General features: G+C 39.0%; 1 protein-coding gene across 9 annotated transcripts in view; it reads left to right on the top strand.

The window, feature by feature from the left end:
* st3gal4 (ST3 beta-galactoside alpha-2,3-sialyltransferase 4) overlaps positions 1 to 21,491 on the top strand; it is a 55,374-nt gene that overhangs the window by 11,377 nt on the left and 22,506 nt on the right. For 6 of the 9 annotated variants that reach the window (XM_079873390.1, XM_079873393.1, XM_079873388.1 and 3 more), the window contains exons 2-4: positions 12,288 to 12,359; positions 13,409 to 13,481; positions 13,654 to 13,743. In XM_079873390.1, the coding sequence (XP_079729516.1) occupies positions 12,338 to 12,359; positions 13,409 to 13,481; positions 13,654 to 13,743 (185 nt within the window). In that variant the 5' untranslated portion in view covers positions 12,288 to 12,337. Of the gene's footprint in view, positions 1 to 12,009; positions 12,170 to 12,287; positions 12,360 to 13,408; positions 13,482 to 13,653; positions 13,744 to 21,491 lie in introns of those variants that run through there. The other 3 variants (XM_079873391.1, XM_079873386.1, XM_079873385.1) reach the window with 1 other exon arrangement.

Here is a 21,491-nt window from a genome sequence, read left to right as displayed (position 1 = left end):
AAAAAGTGATTTCTTTAAAGGCAAATATCTCCCTTTGCTCTGAACTTTGAGCATTGTAACTTTGCAGATGTTGTTTATGCTCAAACAGCAACATTACACACTAACTAAAGTTAGAAAAGTCAAATCATAATCAACCACCCGTTTAATGTTGTTTATATGTCTATGTGGTGTTTTTAATGTGCTTCAAGACAAACCATGCAAATTCGTAAGTCAACACCAGAACTGAAATGACGAGTGGAAGTGGTTTGTATAACATGAGCAACACATTATTAGCTGTATGAGAACATAGTCAAGCCAGAGGCTAATCATATTGCAATTACTGCAATGTGTCTGACCTTGTAGAGAGCGGTACATAAAATGCATTATCATTCTGATTTATCGACTTGCAGACGACCCTGTGTGATTAGCTCTTCCTCTTCATCTTCTTAAACAGTTTCTGGTTCAAACATTCAGTATATGGCTGAATTAAACCGATATTTCCACTTGCCATTGTGCAGCGTTTACTAGAGTTACTCAATGACAGCAGTCCGAGCTGGGGACTAGGACCCCGAGGCGGGGACTCGTTTGCATATTCATGGCTGTGTATGCTTGTTAATGCCAAATGTGTTAATTGTTTCTCACTTAGAATCGCATGTTTCAGAGAAGGTCTTTAACGCTGAGCATGCTGGGACACAAGGACTTTGCTCTGACTGCTAAATGTCTTTGTCTGGACGCAGAGCCAAGGTTAAACAGGGTAAACAGCAGAGCTGTGAGCTCAAGCCTATCAAGATTATTGGATTCTGTTTTCAGTCAGGTCATAGCTATTTTTATGCTTTCTCTCATATAAACGGCAGATAAATTAATTGAAGTACTGAAAACAGCCATTTAATTCTGATTTCTGCTTATTGCTTGCTTATTTAGAGGAGTTGCACCTTTAAAGTCCGTCTGTAGTCAATAATTGTATCCTTTAAAACCAAGCGGCAACCTCCCTGTCTCTCTCTTGAAACCAACACGGAAGTGAATTCAACGGCAATTCATCGACTGGCCGCTTGAGGCTGGGTGCAGAAGTGAGTCAAATCTGCATCTCCCCCATGTTAAAATACCCAACTTTACAGCAGAAAAAAACACGTTTACAGCCTGGTGCAAAAAGTGGCTTTGGTCTAAATAGCTTATTTTTCCCTTCATGACAACTGTGAGGGGGGTGAATTTTTTTATAACTCATCCGTTTACATTATATTAAGCCTTAAAGTTCTGCATAATTAAGGGCGTGTCCACTTTTGAGTGACAGGTGGATTCCCGCTGCTGTGGTCATTAGTCATCATTAGCCGTTTGTCTGTTGTCTGTTAGCAGTCACGTTACCTCAGCTAATTGACCCTTCGCAGGGAGCTTGATTGACAGGTGATCTGACCAATCATACTTCGCCATCCGCCATTTTGTCCGACAAAGCAGTCAGGAGAGTTAGTAGATTAACATGGGAGGATTTGAACTTGAAAAACGGAGTGTACTGACGCCTTTCCATAGTTAAAACAACATTCCTTCTTATGTTTGTTCATGTTTATTTGAGGCTATAAATTAACTAGAAGGAAGAGATGATCGGTTCACGAGCAGCTTTAACTGATGCTCTACAGCAGGGTTCACCAATCTCGGTCCTGGAGGGCCGCTGTCCTGCAGAGTTTAGCTCTAAACACATCTGAACCAGCTAATCAAGTGCTGTTTCTCAATTCCAAGAATGCAGAGAACGGACTTGTGTTCTCGTGGAGACCGGTCTTGCCAAGCTTCCTTGGAAGAACGAACTCGGAACCGGCCGCAATGACTTCTGGGACACCAGGCGAGTACTAGCTCAAGTCTGCATTCGATGCATCCTCGGTATCAAGAACACATCCGGGTTCTTTCATGCGTCCTCTGTACTTGCGTTCTTGAGAATTGGGTCTGAACTTCGACGGTTATGATGACGTAAAACGAGAACACAAGGACGCAAGACCGCTGAAGAACGCATATTGAGAAACACCCAAGGTCTCACTAGGCATACTAGAAACTTTCAAACAGGTGTGTTGGAGCTGGTTGGAGCTAAACTCTGCAGGACAGCGGCCCTCCAGGACCGAGATTGGTGAACCCTGCTCTACAGCGATCTGTCACGACACATTAAAGAGCCACAAAACGGTATTTATTGTTTAAATTTCTTTTAAAAAATGACCAAATTTGAAAGGTAAGACTTTGTTTCAGGGTTTCCGCGGAGTCATAAAAAGTCATAAAACGTCTTAAATTTAATAATAAGAATTTTAGGCCATAAAAAGTCATAAAAACGTCCGGATTTTCCATACAAGGTCATAAATTTCATTTAGCCACGTCATAAATTGATATGCTCGTTCATTCGTTGGTTCTACCATTGCCTTTTCCCCCTGAAAATGCGCTGGCGGCATAATGTTAAATGCACAGGTTAAATGCGCCAAAAGCGGAACGCTCATTTGAACCGCGCGCCACACGGACCATTTACCCGCTCGGCTAAGTCCAAACGGCAGCGCAGCGCGAGCGTTTACTCTGATCGGTCTCAGTCACAAGATCCAGTGAGAAGTGCTTGAATTCAGCGAAGAACACACTGTCTCAGTGATTTAAACCAGTTTAAAGGCAGATGAAACAGCTCTGACCAACAGGAGAAACTCTGCACAACGATACAGCCAGAAGGCTTTTTCGTCTAGAATCTCCCATCATTTACCATGGATTTACTGTAACGTTAGCCTAGTAATATTAACTGCACCATGTGGGCTATACATATTGAATTTTATTATATTATTAGTGCTGATAATGTATTAAAGGACTAATGGAATATTTACAGTATTTAATAATGCATTTAGGCTACTGTTTTTCATACATTTCCTGAAGATACGTGCCATCAAAGTTAGGCAACACAAACCTGTTTCAAGACTTGACCCCTATTAGCACATGCAGAAACTAAGTAATTATTTTCCCAATAAAGATATTTATTTTGTTAAGGACAAATGACAAATGTTTGAATGTCCTATCATCAGGGTGTGAGTAACAAACAGCAATCGGTTAGTCACACGACGGTCACCTGGTCATGCGGCACAGAACAAACAGAAGAGAGAAGTTCACATATTACAAAGAAAATATATCTCACCAATAACATGACTAAACCAAGCAATATATATGAAGAGTTCAGATGCAAAAGCCTCTGTGCCATCTGAAATGTTCTTCTAGAATGATCATTTTTATCAAGCTCGTATATTTAAGTTCAATAATTTCACTTAAATGGCAATGCAAATTGCCTATTAATTGTCATTTAAGTGAAATGTCTTAACTTAAATATACAAGCTTTATAAAAATGATCATTCTAGAAGAAAATTTCAGATGGCACTTCATATATACAAAAAACTACAAATACATTATCATAAATAAATAAATAAATTAGAATAGATGTATCAAAATCTACAAGTCAAACCTATCATAAATGAAATAAAGTATTATCTGTAAATCTCAGTCCCTGCCACGTCAGACAGCAGATACGGTTCTGCCATCATTTCCTCACCGCAATTCTGTGGAACAGAAAATGTTTATTTTTGATAAATATATAACTAGATTTAGTTAAAGGCTTACTAACACACATAAGAGAGTGAGATTAAGATTAAGATAGTTCAGTCAGTGGTTAAAATCATTAAATCTGCTTATAAACTGGGAGAATGTGGAATGAATCGCTGAAAATGACCGTAGAGAAAGACTCTCATCTGCACACTTTTAGATTCATGCTGTCAGTCTAGAACTGATGAAACACTACAGCATCTAGTGAGAGAGGCTCTATTAGACACTTCATTATGGAAAAGCAGAAGTAATAATCAAATATTATCAAAGGGGATTATTATCACAGGATATTTGCCAAGGTCATACAATCCAATTAGGAACATGTAGAAAATATATGCTTTTCTTTTGTTCAGAACAGGATTTTAGCTCTAAATGTTTTGACATTGTATGTTAGAAGCACGGTGCTCATGTTGACGTTATGTGTTAAAGCACTAGAAACGAACCAGGATGAAGCATTTCTCTCTAACTGCAACTCTGTAAGTAGATGTGCGAATGACTAACATTTCTGTTTATTGAACTGCTGAGTATTGAGAGGCAGTTGGATAAAATGCAAATTTTCAGTATGCTTTATTACATGGCGCTTTTGCCTTTTATTGACTGCATTAGAGCTGACTTCCTGGCCTTGAAGACAATTTTATAGATAATGTATTGTGGTGAGAGTAAAGGTTGCTGGTGCATCCTGAACACACCCATGTTACCGGCATCATGCTCATTTGATGAGAACTGCAAACTGTTTGTTGAGCTGGAGAGCTTTTACACATTCCTCAGGCTGTCCATTCAACGTATTGCTGTTTTGAGTTCCTGAATATGAAGTAAATCTGAATTGAGGTAGCAGACATGATTCAGAGAAATTCATATAACTCTTTTTTACGGAAGCCCTGAAACGCAACATAAAAACAAACAAAAAAACAAAACAAATTATAGTATTTCAAGATTAAAGTCGAAACATTTCGAGATTAAAGTCGAAACATTTCGAGATTAAAGTCGAAACATTTCGAGATTAAAGTCGAAACATTTCGAGATTAAAGTCGAAACATTTCGAGAATAAAGTCGAAACATTTCGAGAATAAAGTCGAAACATTTCGAGAATAAAGTCGAAACATTTCGAGAATAAAGTCGAAACATTTCGAGAATAAAGTCGAAACATTTCGAGAATAAAGTCGAAACATTCCGAGAATAAAGTCGAAACATTCCGAGAATAAAGTCGAAACATTCCGAGAATAAAGTCGAAACATTCCGAGAATAAAGTCGAAACATTCCGAGAATAAAGTCGAAACATTCCGAGAATAAAGTCGAAACATTCCGAGAATAAAGTCGAAACATTCCGAGAATAAAGTCGAAATATTTCGAGAACAAAGTCGAAACATTACCACAATACAGTCTTCTGTAGAAGTTGCGTGTGTGTGCACTCATAATGGCGCTCGTCCACTGGTGCATAGGGCGTGTTTCCAATTCTGAAATTTTGTGTGTGTGTGTGTGTGTGTGTGTGTGTGTGTCTGTGTAAAGAAATGCGCTTCCTCGGAAAAGGAAGAGGAAAAGTCGAACTGCCTTGGACATGGATCTACACAAACTAGTAGCTTTTTACTTTTATCTGGGCTTTCAACAAAAAGAAAATTCGAGGTGCCAATCTACCAACATGCATTACCATGCCGTTGCCTAGACGAGCACACAGACTCCGCCGGAGTAGGTTCACAATCTGGTCGAAACTTTATGTGGCAGTGTTTTTGACGTGTTTTCGTGCTCGTCTATAATAGGCAACACTATTTGGGTCGAGAACAATTAACAGTAACCGCACTGTTTCCCTCTTCACCGTAAATACGTTCTGGATACATTTTAAGTGCATCCTATCCAATCATTTGGCCGGATCCCGTTATTTCCTCAAATATAATAACCACAGGCACTGGTGGTGGTTGAGGAGAGATTCCCTGAAATGATTGTAAAGCGCTTTTAAGTGTAGGCCTACATATGAAATATGTGTATAAATACAAATATAAGTGTAGTAGACATATGAAAGCGCTATATAAATGCATTCATTCATTCATAAATCTTGATCCAGCCTGAAAAGTGTGTTCGCCTGTAGGCTAAAGTCTATTCCGGCGCAGTATATAATGTCCTATAGCCTAATGTTGGTAGGCCTGTAGATTTTCCTTTTGTTGAAAGCCAAGATAAAAGTAAAAAGCTATTATTTTGTGTAGATCCAGTTTACACACACACGCACACGCATGAATGCCTGTGTGGCAATGTGAAATAACGGCAAGCACACACACAACTTCTACGGAAGACTTTATTCTCGAAATATTTCGACTTTATTCTCTAAATGTTTCGACTTTAATCTCGAAATGTTTCGACTTTAATCTCGAAATGTTTCGACTTTAATCTCGAAATACTATAATTTTTTTTTTGACGGATTTCTTTTTATTTTTTATGTTGCGTTTCAGGGCTTCTGTAGTTTTTATTGTAGTCTTTAATAATACATTTCTTTTTTATTATGAATTACCCATAAACTTATCACACATGTGGGGTACTTCCAGAAACATAGTTTTTTATATAATATAATATAATATAATATAATATAATATAATATAATATAATATAATATAATATAATATAATATAATATAACATAATATAATATAATGGAGAGTACTACAGATTTTTCCTATAACATATTTTATTAATCATCATAAATTAGGTATCAATGGGACACTTAAGCACTCTAAATTCATCCTGTATTTTGAAATTGGACGTATGTAAATGGTACTTTTAAAGGGTTAGTTCACCCAAAAATGAAAATTCTGTCAGTAATTACTCACCCTCATGTCGTTCCAAACCCGTAAGACCTTCGTTCATCTTCGTAACACAAATGAATATATTTTTGATGAAATCCAATGGCTCAGGATGGGCTACATTGACAGCTATTTAATTAACACTTTGAAGGCCCAAAAAGGTAAAAAAGACGTTGTTAAAATAGTCCATGTGACTACAGTGGTTCAACCTTGATTTTATGAAGTGACGAGAATACTTTTTGTGCGCCAAAAAAACAAAATATCAACTTTATTAAGTTATCAGTCTCTGATACAGAAGAGTATCAGGTGCTCACGAGAGCACCACGATGCATGCGCAATCTCGCGTGCGTCTTCCTCTGTTTGTAGGTCATATGTCAGACCACCAGCTCCTGCGCCATCAACACGCGCAAGCAACTCGTGAACACGCGTCGGAGACTGATACAGAAGAAAAGAAATTAGTGAATAAAGTGAATATTTTGTTTTTTTGCGCACAAATAGAATTTTCGTCGCTTCATAAAATCAATGTTGAACCACTGTAGTCACATGGACTATTTTAAGAATGTTTTTCCTACCTTTCTGGGCCTTTAAAGTGTTAATTAAATAGCTGTCAATGGAGCCTCTCCTGAGCCATCGGATTTCATCAAAAATATCATAATTTGTGTTCTGAATATGAACAAAGGTCTTACGGGTTTGGAACAACATGAGGGTGAGTAATTACTGACAGAATTTTCATTTTTGGGTGAACTAACCCTTTAAACCTTTTAGCGGGCTCAATTTTTGTGATCAGCTACGAATTTGGAACATCACTTGGTTAGACATATGGCTTTGATTTTTATTATATTGTTATTATTATAATTATAATTAGTATTACTGCTACCAACCTTAGGTCTATATTTCAAAGTATTCATGAATTATTTACATCGATCTACGCTCAAAATATATATGACGGTTAACAGGTTAATCATTTACTCTCAGACGTTGATGGGAAACCTGATTATCTTTATCTCTGATATTATAGACTCTTCAGAAAGTGATTCATTTTATGATCTGTCATAACAGTTATTGTAAAATTCATGGGATGTTATTTTATTAAATAATCATAATTAAACCAATTCAAAAAATATGTAGTAATATCACTGGTTATGTGGTCAAGTCAAGTGGTTTTATTGTCATTTCCCTTCTGCATTAAGAGAAATGAAACAGCGGCTTGTGTTTCCATGTTTTTTTTTTGTGGCAAATTGATTACAATTTATGAACCACAGTTTTTATTTTTATTTTTAATTTTTTAATTTCTGATTATCGTTAACTCTGACTCCATAGATATACAGTGCTGGTCAGAATTATTTGCCCCCTTGGTAAATATGATCAAAGATGGCTGTAAAAAATAAATTTGCATTGTTTATCCTTTTGATATTTTATTCCAAAAAAATCACATACTGAATGAAATAAATGTTTTTCTCCAAAACACATTGGGAACAATTATTTTCCCCCTTTTATTAAATACATTTTGCAACCTCCTTTTGCTAAGATAACAGCTCTGAGTCTTCTCCTATAATGCCTGATGAGTTTGGAGATCCAGAGACCATTCCTCCATACAGAATCTCTCCAGATCTTTCAGATTCCCAGATCCATGTTGGTGCTTCTTCTCTTCAGTTCAGCCCGCTCATCTTCTATAGGGTTCAGCTTCCCTCTCCCACCTCTACTACAGATCTCAGCCAGTCCCTCAGCCCTGCCTTAGTTGGTTTCCCGCAGTCCTCCGCCTTCCCCCGTGACGCCTTGTGTCGTTGTCAAGCCTAAGGCCATGCACTCACTAACTTCGCCTAATTCACGGATGTTACTCCATGTTGTTACAACAAATGCCGCTACAATTCTTGCCACTACAAACAAACATTTTGGAATGAAAAGTCTAAGTATAAATGGAATCACGTAAAATGCGCAATATTAAAGATAAACGAGAAACAGCGAGTGCTCTTTGCCATCGCGGCTATTTAACTGCAGCAAACGGGCAAATGCTGGTCTATCTGGGTTGACAAAACCATTCGAATTTCAGCACGGCGAATACCACTGTATGTACATGGAGACATATCATAAATTATAGGACAGTTTCTGACTGCTAAAATGAGCTTCTCATTCAACTTGCCTCGGTCGGACTCGGCACTGAAGAGTGACGGATCACGTGCGCTCCACTGACTTCACTTCTATTGGTTGTCGCTCCCGAAAGTCGCTCTTCATTTGCATAAAGTTGAACAGATCTCAGCGTTGTTGTGTCACCAGAAATCGCCCGCTCTCCATTGAATTGAATGGTATCGTGTTGCTTTGTTGCTTGTAGTGTGAACGCAGCTTAAGGATCCCTCACCTGCACCTCCAGCGGCTATTACCTGCGCTCCTCCCACCCTTGGCTCCACCTGAGATCCTCGTCCCTCCGGCTCCAACTCCGTCAGCCGTCACCATGCCTACGTTGCGGACTTACAAGCCATTCACGGCGCTCTGACTCACCACCTTTTTGGCTCCAGCGAGCTCCGCCCTCCCTCCGGCTGCACCTGTGTCCTCTGTCACACCGGCTCCGCCTCAGTCCTCGGATGCTCCAGTTACACCTCGAGCGCTCGTCGCCGCACCCTCGCCTTGGTCTCCGGAGCCAGCGGTGTCACTCAGGCCCATCAGGTCTCTGTCTGCGCCCCTGGGATCCACTAACATCGTCTCCATCGGCCGTCCCGCGGATGTCATCTGCCATGTCAAACCTTGGCTTCTCTCTCCATCAACTCCATGGGCTGTCGTCCTAACTGGATCTGCAAAATCTGGCCACTCCTCCCATGACCACCTTGGATGCTCCCAACATCTGCTCCTCCGTGGGTTCTCTGCCATTCTATCTGCCTGTTATTACCAGCCCTCCACCTGCTCCTCTTCATCAGTCATTCGCCTGCTCCTCTTCACCAATCCTCCACCTGCTCCTCTTCACCAGTCCTTCGCCTGCTCCTCTTCACAGTCCTCCACCTACTCCTCTTCACCAGTCCTCCGCCTACTCCTCTTCACCAGTCCTTCACCTGCTCCTCTTCACAGTCCTCCACCTACTCCTCTTCACCAGTCCTCCACCTGCTCCTCTTCACCAGTCCTTCGCCTGCTCCTCTTCACCAGTCCTCCACCTGCTCCTCTTAACCAGTCCTTCACCTGCTCCTCTTCACCAGTCCTTCTCGTCTTCCCCAGTCCTTCACCTGCTCCTCTTCACCAGTCCTCCACCTGCTCCTCTTCACAGTCCTCCACCTGCTCCTCTTCACCAGTCCTCCACCTGCTCCTCTTCACCAGTCCTCCGCCTGCTCCTCTTCACCAGTCCTTCTCGTCTTCCCCAGTCCTTCACCTGCTCCTCTTCACCAGTCCTTCACCTGCTCCTCTTCACCAGTCCTTCACCTGCTCCTCTTCACAGTCCTCCACCTGCTCCTCTTCACCAGTCCTCCGCCTGGTCCTCTTCACCAGTCCTTCACCTGCTCCTCTTCACCAGTCCTTCACTTGCTCCTCTTCACCAGTCCTCCGCCTGCTCCTCTTCACCAGTCCTTCGCCTGCTCCTCTTCACAGTCCTCCACCTACTCCTCTTCACCAGTCCTCCGCCTGCTCCTCTTCACAGTCCTCCACCTGCTCCTCTTCACCAGTCCTCCGCCTGCTCCTCTTCACCAGTCCTTCGCCTGCTCCTCTTCACCAGTCCTCCGCCTGGTCCTCTTCACCAGTCCTCCGCCTGCTCCTCTTCACAGTCCTCCACCTGCTCCTCTTCACCAGTCCTCCGCCTGCTCCTCTTCACCAGTCCTTCGCCTGCTCCTCTTCACCAGTCCTCCGCCTGGTCCTCTTCACCAGTCCTCCACCTGCTCCTCTTCACCAGTCCTCCACCTACTCCTCTTCACCAGTCCTCCGCCTGCTCCTCTTCACAGTCCTCCACCTGCTCCTCTTCACCAGTCCTCCACCTACTCCTCTTCACCAGTCCTCCGCCTGGTCCTCTTCACAGTCCTCCACCTGCTCCTCTTCACCAGTCCTCCGCCTGCTCCTCTTCACCAGTCCTTCGCTTGCTCCTCTTCACAGTCCTCCACCTACTCCTCTTCACCAGTCCTCCACCTGCTCCTCTTCACCAGTCCTCCACCTGCTCCTCTTCACCAGTCCTCCACCTGCTCCTCTTCACCAGTCCTCCGCCTGCTCCTCTTCACCAGTCCTCCACCTGCTCCTCTTCACCAGTCCTCCGCCTGCTCCTCTTCACCAGTCCTCCGCCTGCTCCTCTTCACCAGTCCTCCGCCTGCTCCTCTTCACAGTCCTCCACCTGCTCCTCTTCACCAGTCCTCCACCTACTCCTCTTCACCAGTCCTCCGCCTGGTCCTCTTCACAGTCCTCCACCTGCTCCTCTTCACCAGTCCTCCGCCTGCTCCTCTTCACCAGTCCTTCGCTTGCTCCTCTTCACAGTCCTCCACCTACTCCTCTTCACCAGTCCTCCACCTGCTCCTCTTCACCAGTCCTCCACCTGCTCCTCTTCACCAGTCCTCCACCTGCTCCTCTTCACCAGTCCTCCGCCTGCTCCTCTTCACCAGTCCTCCACCTGCTCCTCTTCACCAGTCCTCCGCCTGCTCCTCTTCACCAGTCCTCCGCCTGCTCCTCTTCACAGTCCTCCACCTGCTCCTCTTCACCAGTCCTCCACCTGCTCCTCTTCACCAGTCCTTCACTTGCTCCTCTTCACAGTCCTCCACCTACTCCTCTTCACCAGTCCTCCACCTGCTCCTCTTCACCAGTCCTTCGCTTGCTCTTCTTCATAGTCCTCCACCTACTTCTCTTCACCAGTCCTTCGCCTACTCCTCGTTCTCTAAAGCCACCTCCCTGCCTCATCTCCTGTTGGTCTATTTTGGTGTTGTCACAGACACTCATTTTAGTTTCATGGACTTTTAGTTTGTTTTCACCAGTTTCCTGTTAGTTTTCAGTTCAGCTGTGTGTCATTAATTACCCACGTTTGCCTTGCTCTTTAAGTTGCTGTGTTTGTATCACTCATTGCCCTGTCACGTTGCCGCATAGTGGTTGGTTTTGTTTGCTCATCTTTGCTTGTATTGCCTTCTGAGTGGATTTTAGTTATACCTGATCTTCATCTTCATTGTGTGTTCCTTGCAACTGTTGGTGAAAATATTTGATTAGTATGTCTGTTTAGTTTGATTAGTATATGATAGCGGCTATTGTGTTATTGAAATTCTTTGAAATTCTTGAATAATTTAGCAAAAATGCTTTTATCTCATTTCATTATCAAAATGACCCCATAGGGCTATTCCAGCCTCACTGAATCACTAATCTTGAAATGCTTCCAAATCACTGAAAAGTGATACATGCAGTCTATATATGTAACATGTTTAATACATCCTTGCGAATTGGAAAAAAAAAAGTCAATCACTTGCAAATATTTATTTGGTTTATTGGAGAACAATGCACATGTTTTCATATCCTAATTCAGTGACCTTTATAACTTTATATCTAAAAAAGGAAACCAAATTTGGGTTTGTAGGTTTTCATTCATCTGCACGTGTCCATGTATCACACATCTCTCTCCTATAGTCTGTTGAATGACATCAATGGCTTTATAATCTGATTTAATCCAGAATCCTGTGCTCGATCTACAGGGCCAGATTAACACGCGGTGACCAAACTCTCCCACTGTCACACAAGTGCCTGTTACATTAATACATTCTTCAAGCTCCCTTCACTCCACCTTCAACACAGATAAACAAACACACTTTTTAGGGAGGAAGCATTAGACATAGAGTGAGGAAGTGAAATGTTCACAACTGACAGAAGACATGCTTGGTAGGACACTTTTGATCACCCAGTTTGTCTTCTTTGGCTTTTTACCTTTTTTTTGTGGTGGGGGGAGAGGGATTGTGACAGTATTGTTTCTACACCATGCGACTTTGTGTTTCATCAGGAGAACAGTATGGACCGTTCAGAAATCAGAGGGCGAAGGCATATGTGAAGATGACCTTAAAATCAGCCAAAAGTAAGTACATGCGAACACACATAATCAGTGCAGGGGCAGTTGGTCGGTGACAGGCATGGAAGATGACACTTAATCTAGAATGTTTTATACATTCTTGTAATGTAATCTCATATTAATTGATAGATTATATGAAAAAACAAACTTTTATACATTTTTATGTCAGATAGATTAAAAATGGACCACAATAAACAAAATTAGGAGCACAGTGCCACAATATAATATGCAAAAGCAGGCACAAGAAATCAGAGTCTAGTCTGTTTTATGGAAATTATTCTAGATGACTAACAACGATAATAGTAATAATAATCATAATAATAATAATTATTATTATTATTACTATAAATATTTTTTTGTGTGTCCAAAAGTGATGTCTGGAGGGGATATTTGATTTTATGGCCCTACATTTTCAAAAAAACACAAAAAAATATTTTAAATATGAGGGGACATCAAAACACTGAACTTGGTTAAGGTCTTTATCTGACCAAATTATTTGGCAAAATAATTAATAAATAATACTATTTTAAAATTGTGTTTATGTTAGAGCAATGAAACATGCCAAATTGTGCTGATACTACTTTTTGGCCAGGCGGTCATACAAAGAAATTATGAACACATAACACAAAAACAAGAGAGAACCAATGGAATATTAATATCTGATTATGTTGTAGTAAATACATGCTTTTTCCTGTGAGCTTATTGTTTTTCTATGTTTTTTTTTTTTTTTTTTTTTTTTTTGCATAGTAAAATAAAAACCTGGCGATGTTTGCCTTTTTTCGCCAAATAATACCTCACCCAAGATTAGTATTTTGTTCATCCCTCATATTTAAAATATAAAAAAAATATAATATTTTCCTCATATTTTGATGATTTAATTGTAGGGTCGTTAAAAACAAATATCCCCACCGGACATCACTTTTGGCCACTACTGTAACTGTACTACTCAAATGCTATTAAATGCAGGGTTTGGCAGTTTAGAACTGACCAAATCTCACAATATTTGTATTTTAATTCATTAGCTGTCTCTCTCTCTCTTTCTCGTTCTATTCTAGCATGGTTTTTTAGACTCCTCCCGGTTGTGCTGTTCTTCATCTGTTACTATTGCTCCCAGTTCTACTTTGAGAGGTTAGTACTGTCACCTGCTACATATCACATCCATTGTTTTCTTTGGTTGTTATTATGGTACAGAAGGCCTTTTTATTTTTATATTTTTCATTTTCTCAGGCATGCAGAATCTTTTAAGCTGTATGTATACTAACTTTAACTACTTATCTTATCTTTCTATCTTGTCTTTAAGCTATGGAGGCAGCGGAAAGTCCCCTGAGCCCACTGTCTCAGTATGTCACAACTATCGCTTGCAGAGGAAGTGGGGGAGTCTTAAATTGAAGTATGTGACCTGTGAATTGTGTTGTGGAAACTAATCTGTAACTGTAGTTTTCCGAGCTTGAAAACTGAATATGAAAATTCTTTGATCATCATTAACTGACCCTCATGTCCTTTTAAACCTGTGGGATTTTCTTTCTTCTGTGGAACATAAATTAAGATGACATAAATTAAGATGACATAAATTCTGAGAAAATGTAAAAAAAAAAATTTTGTTCATAAAATGAAAGTCAATAGTAGGCAAAATGTATGTGTTACCGACATTTTTCAAAAGAGTTTGAAAGAAAGTAAATGATGAAAGAATTTTCATTTTTTGGTGAAAAGCAGTATTTATTTGACACAAAACTTTCTTTCTTTCTTTCTTTCTTTCTTTCTTTCTTTCTTTCTTTCTTTCTTTCTTTCTTTCTTTCTTTCTTTCTTTCTTTCTTTCTTTCTTTCTTTCTTTCTTTCTTAGTTGTTTTCCTCATGGGGACAGAAAAATGTCCCCACAACATCAAAAAGTCTATGACTGTAAGCGTTACTTGCAAATCTTACATAAAAAAAAAAAAAAAAAAAAAAAAAAAAATTATATATATATATATATATATATATATATATATATAATTAAATGGATAGTTCACTTTGAAATAAAATGTTGGTATGTTTTAGCTTACCTCAAGGGTCTCCAAGATGTAGGTGTCTTTTTTTCCACAGTAGTTTCAATTTTGATATTTAGGTCAAACCGTTCTTGTCTGTCAGTCATTTAATGCAGGTCTGTGGTCACTGTCTCAAAGAGCATGCACAGAGTCCAAATTAAAACAATTCCCCATCATCCAAATTAAACAATTCCCCATCGTAAGTACACATTGATGGCCTAAGGCACGAAACGAGCGGTTTGTGTGAGAAAACGAACAGTATTTATATGGTTTTTACCTCTTATACACAGCCACGTCCAGGTAAAAACGATATAAATACTGTTCGTTTTCTCACACAAACCGCTCGTTTCGTGTCTTAGGCCATCAATGTGTACTTACGATGGGGAATTGTTTAATTTGGATGATGGGGAATTGTTTTAATTTGGACTCTGTGCATGCTCTTTGAGACAGTGACCACAGACCTGCATTAAATGACTGACAGACAAGAACGGTTTGACCTAAAAATCAAAATTGAAACTACTGTGGAAAAAAAGACACCTACATCTTGGAGACCCTTGAGGTAAGCTAAAACATACCAAAATTTAATTTCAAAGTGAACTATACCTTTAATATTGTAATAACAATTTTTGACCATCTTATCAGATGGCAGTAATCTGGACCAAATACCTGATAAATTTATAATGTTTCAACTTATAGAAGTGTATATTTTTACTGTAGAGAAGCTCCATAATTTAAAACACCCAAAGAAATGTATAAATGTATTGTTACTACTTTGGGGAAATTTGTGTTATTTAATTTATTTGGAAGTAATAAAAAGTTACACAGTCAAAAAGGACTGTGAACAGCCCAGGTGTGACCCTTTTTTTCACGTAGGAGGCTTAGGAAAAGCTTATTAGGGTTAAGTAGTGTTTGAACAGAATTATTACAAAGTGTGTTTTCTCTATTGTAGCATCATCAGTGTTATTAGTTTACACAGCTGGCCATTCCCTATCTGGTCTGAGCACGTAGAGCCTTTTCATTCTCCATCTGGAGTTTCAACTTTTGCATTTAGTTGTTTGTTTATTCATTCACCAGAACAATAGAGATTTTGCTGCAAACATTGTAGTCTTCTTTAACAGCATACTCAACATGGTTAATGTCAGGCATATTAAAGGATTTACCAATCATCCCAGATCTAGGAAGTCTTAACATTTTTGTATCAAAGTAAAAATTATTCCTAATGGTTTAAATCCATGTTTGATTTGAATTCAATTAAATCCAATTTGATTGGCTGCTGGTGGCCTTGTTTTTTGAAGTAGTAGAGGATATGTCAGGACGTCCACCAAAGAAGATGCACACCAATTTTCAACTTCATGAATCATACGGTGTGTGGAGTTATAGTGTTTTTTCAGGTGTAGTTGCAGCTTTTTATAATGTTTGCCATTCAGTGCTCCTATCTCGTCGAACTGCTATCGGTATTACTGCTACTCTCTTTCTTCACATCTCTTGGACAGGCAACAATTTATTAGCATTAGTAAACACAAATCTTGCTCTGTCGCTGTTTTCCGTGGTATACCTCAAGGATCCGTTCTTGATTCACTCCTACTGTATTTCTGATCTACATGTTTCCTCTTCCTCAAATCTGATGATACAAAACCTTTCAGCTCAATACTGTTTTTAAGCGATTAAGGGCTTAAGTGGGTAGGCCACCAAACTAAGAATTCAGTGGTGGAAAGAGTACTAACAAATTGTACTGTACTTAAGTAATAATTTACTTGAGTACAAGTAGAAGTACTGAAAAGTAATATGACTCAAGTAAGAGTAAATAAGTAGTTTGCTTAAAAACTACTCAAGTTACTACATTACAAAGCAATTTAGTATTATTTTTCCATTTTTTACCCAAAATGGAGAGATGATAGTGATATGGAGCGCTAAACACTCTCATGTCATATCTGTTTCATTCATATTGGAAGCTCAGTACATACTGATTCATACCTTGCGCAGAAAGTCCACAAGTGAGGTTCATAGAAGTATTAAACTTATGTTATTTCAGGAAATGCCTTATATGGATATAATAACATCCAAATAGAGACGTTTTGATTGATGAAACATGAAGACAAACAGATGATAGTTATAATATATCTGTGTTCATCATCTCAGGTATTTTCATAAGAATAATGTATCTTTTGTATGTATCTTTTGGATGTATAATTTAAAGGGATAGTTCACCCAAAAAGGAAAATTAGCCCATGATTTACTCATGACATTCTTCTTTCAGACGAATACAATCAGAGTTATATTAAAAAATGTCGAGGCTCTTCCAAGCTTTATAATGGCAGTGAATGGCTGGAGAAAATTTGAAGCCCAAAAAAGTGCATCCATCCATGATAAAAGTGCTCCACTTTTACTCCAGGGGGTTAATAAAGGCCTTCTGAAGTGAAGCCATGCGTTTGTGTAAGGAAAATACCAATATTTAAAACTTTATATACTATAAACCCTGACCCGACGCACAATGTAATGACGAACTTGGAAGCTCAGAGGAAAGAGCTAAACAAAACACCGGTCGCGAATTAGCAATTTTTAATAGAAACGACGGAGTATTTCTATATAATAGAAGAGGAGCTTCAGTTTGTTGCACAGCCCTATTTGTTTAAACCGTGAGAGGCGTCTTAGCTTAGGATACTCCTACATCCTACGTCATACATGCGTCCCGGGTTACTCTTGTGGCGCAAGTCGAATTGCGTAGTATGCGTACGGTCGTCTGGCGGAAGCTAGTTATTTTAGATTATAAAGTTATAAATATGGGTATTTTTCTTACAAAAACCCATGGCTTCGCTTCCGAAGGCCTTTATTAACCCACTGGAGCCGTGTGGAGTAAAAAATCTTTCCAGCCATTCACTCCCATTATAAAGCTTGGAAGAGCCAGGACATTTTTTAATATAACTCTGATTGTATATATAATGTCATATACATCTAGGATGACTTGAGGGTGAGTAAATCATGGGCTAATTTTCATTTTTGGATGAACTATCCCTTTAATGCAATGCTAATTAATATAGCTTGTATCATAGAATTTAATAAAATAATATATTCTCACACTGTTAAGAAGCAACATGAAATCACAGAAGTAATTTCAAACACGACTGACATGTATTGTGATTTTGGAGCAAAACATGATATTAAACTCAAATTGTAGTGTTTGATGGTATGCTAAGCAAACATACTAGCTTTCCCTGTTGTCACGAGCGATTGTTGTATTACTAATTTTGAGTTAAGATCTCAAAAGGTAAGGTAAGATCATTTGAATGTTTTCATTTGAATCATTTCATAATTGAAAGCAAAGAAGGTTAAATGATAGGTCCGATAAAAAAAGAGATTTACAACAGTATCAATAAAAAGGTTAACATGTTAAATTAAATGCTCTTTTTTTTCCGTTCTACCGAAAATGTGCTGGGAGCCCACTGTTGCTATAGTAACGAACTACACTTTTACATGCATCTGATTGACAGATAAATCATGCAATCTTATTTCACTGTTGTTGAGGTTTCAGCTTTGTACAAAGTTTGCTTCGTACATTTAGTTTAACTGTATTGTTAAAGAGGGCGAGCTTTACCATTTAATTGAACTATGTGCATGTATTTTAGAAACTTACATTGTTCTTGCTCCATCTTTTCCCAACATGACTTCTCCATTCACATTGACAAGAGTTATAGTTAATCAATTACTCACTATACAGATTATTGGGGTACTATTTGATTCCAGATTATGCTTTGAACCCCATATCAGCCGTCTTGTTAAATCCTGTTTTTTCCACATTGTCCTTATACGACCTTTGTCTCAAATCTCTATCTCAAAGATGCCGAAACTGTTGTCCATGGTTTTATAACCTTACGTCTGGACTATTGTAACTCTTAGTTTGGTGGTCTACCCACTTAAACCCTTAATCGCTTAAAAACAGAATTGGGCTGAAAGGTGTTGTATCATCAGATTTGAGAAAGAGGAAGCATAAAGATTAGAAATATAAGTGAACCAAGAACGGATCCTTGAGGTATACCACGGAAAAAAATGTGACAGTGCAAGATTTGTGTTTATTAATGCAAATACACCCTTATGTTCCTGCCTGTACTTTTTAGATTGAGTTCTGAGAATTTGCTTGTACTACCCAAGGTCAAACTATCTACTGTTGATGGTGGGGCATTCAGCATTTCAGCTGCCCCTAAACATCCCCGCCACTCCTCACTCCAGACCTTTAATTTACAGCATGTTTGGTTAACAGATTTTTTTTTACTTATGTTGGCTATTGTCTTGTTTGCTACATGATCTCCGTCTGACTGCCTGTTCACTTTGTTGTTCCCTGATTGTACATTTGTATTATTTGAGTTATGTCAACTTTATATGAAGTGTCCTTCTTGAAAGGCGCTATATAAATAAAACATTATTATAGCTCTTTTGTTTACACACACAGAATATTGATTTTTTGGGGAAAAAGGACAGCTTTTGCCTAACAGCAGCACTTAAAAATCATCAGGATTTCTCTTGCAGCTTTACTCAGTGGTGTAGCCAGAGAATAACAGGGCACTTAATGGAAAAAGGGACACTCATGGGCAGTGGGAGTGTGTAGACGACTGGCAGCACTGTAAAACCAACACATCTCTGTGTAATGACTGGGCTGGGCTCCACTGCACTTATGAAAGACTAGCTTGGTTTAAACCAACATGTCAGTCTCAAGCTTTTGAGCTTTACACAAGGACAACACAGCAGTGTAGCCAAACTAGTGCCCTGTGTAATACGCATCTGTGTCATTTGTAAACGGACAGACACAGGGACATCATTGCCATTTTTGCCTTTTCACAATGTAACTTTACCCACATTTTAAATGATGTATTGCGTTTGACAGCGTTTTGTGGTGGAAATGATTGTGATGTAAATGGCCCACTCTTAACTCAAAGGCTAGTTTCATTGGTAGCATTTTATGTATTCTAAATTAATTGTAAATTGTTAAAAGTTAAATATTTTTGCATAATTTGACAGACCAATTGTTATGACCCTTCTTTGGCTCACAACCGTCTAGTAATTTTTAGAAGGGGAACATTAAGCCAATTCAGACACCTGTCACCATTGAGCACTGAATGAAATGAGAAATAAGAGAGACACGACAAAATCAAGTAAACTTAATTTAATAAAAGAAAGTAATTAATATTTTACATATGAACAAAGCAAAACGGAAGGAGCAAAAGGGAAAACAGGATTGTGCCAAACAAACAAAATAACAATCAAAAAGGAACTAACTAAACCATTTATATCTAATCCTGAACTAAAAAAAAGAACAATAAAAGAAAAAGTCTTCACTGTCCGTGACATCTTAACTAAACTACTCTAACAAAACAAAAATACAGAGGGTGGCACAAATCCCTAACCTAGTGTATATACAGGTGCTGGTCATAAAATTAGAATATCATCAAAAAGTTGATTTATTTCAGTAATTCGATTAAAAAAGTGAAACTTGTATATTATATAGACTCATTACATGCAAAGTGAGATATCTCAAGCCTTTATTTGTTATAATTTTGATGATTATGGCTTACAGCTTATGAAAACCACAAAATCAAAATCTCAGAAAATTAGAATATTACATGAAATCACACAGTAGTTACACAGTAATCCCATGGTCATTGAACCAGGTTTTGGTTATTTTGGCAGTGTGGGCAGGTGCAAATCCTGCTGGGAAATGAAGTCAGCATCTCCATAAAGCTTGTCTGCTGAAGGAAGCATGAAGTGCTCTGGAAATGTCCTGGTAGACGGCTGTGTTGAGTGGACAGCACAGTGGACCAACACCAGCCGATGACATGGCTCCCCAAACCAACACAGACTGTGGAAACTTCACACTGGACTTCAAGCATCTTGGATTGTGTGCCTCTCCATTCTTCCTCCAGACTCTGGGACCTTGGTTTCCAAATGAGATGCAAAATTTGCTCTCATCAGAAAAGAGGACTTTGGTCCACTGTGCTTTATTAAATCCAGAGTCAACGCAGCCGTCTACCAGGACATTTTCAGAGCACTTCATGCTTCCTTCATTTTCCAGCAGGATTTGCACCGGCCCACACTGCCAAAATAACCAAAACCTGGTTCAATGACCATGGTATCACTGTGTAATTACTGTGTGATTTCATGTAATATTCTAATTTTCTGAGATTTTGATTTTGTGGTTTTCATAAGCTGTAAGCCATAATCATCAAAATTATAACAAATAAAGGCTTGAGATCTCACTTTGCATGTAATGAGTCTATATAATATACAAGTTTCACTTTTTTAACGGAATTACTGAAATAAATCAAATTTTTGATGATATTCTAATTTTATGACCAGCACCTGTAGACAAAAATCCAACTAATTGTGTAAATGTATGTCACGTGACAGCCTTACCTATCCCCTCTCCTCCTTTCCGCTTAACCCAGCTTTGAAGAACAAATGCAAATCAAAAACAAGGCACGATTAACAAGACACACTAAACACTTAACAAAACTAAATCAAGCAAAGAGAACCAAAACACATCACAAGACAGAACCAAAACAAAAAGTCTCTCTTCCGCTGACAGTAGCATGTTCCTTAAATAGGGCTTCGCCAGGTGTCAAGCATCAGGTTGATGAGGATCTAGCCTCACATGGCACGCCCACTCAACTCATTACGAATGACTGACAGGCAAAACAGCCAATCAGCAACGGCCTGTGAAAGTGAAAGTAAGAGAGACAAAAGAGACCAAAAAGAGAAACACAAAAATACACCCAAAAACACTATAAACGTCCCTAAGGACATAACACAAATAGACCAAATCGCCAGTGCTTCCCCCGAGTTTTTCTAATGGGTTTTAATGTTTTTTGTTGTTGTTTTCAATTTATGATTAAACTAAGGTGTGCGATAAACATACCTTGACCATACTTGGACATTTTGTTTTATGTAAACTGCACTACTCACACCCCAAACATTCTTATCCAGTTAGTAGTTTTTAAAAATAAACATAAAAGCTTAAAAATTCTCTCTTTTTAGACATGGGTGTGTGCAATTTAAGCTGTGGAGCAAAACGTCCAAGTATTGTCAAGATATGTTTACCACCGACCTTGTTTTACTCATAAATTGAAAA

This window comes from Squalius cephalus, assembly GCF_949319135.1.
Source record: "Squalius cephalus genome assembly, chromosome: 6".
In the NCBI taxonomy this organism is placed as follows: Eukaryota; Metazoa; Chordata; class Actinopteri; order Cypriniformes; family Leuciscidae; genus Squalius; species Squalius cephalus.
This window is presented reverse-complemented; position numbering and strand designations above follow the sequence as displayed.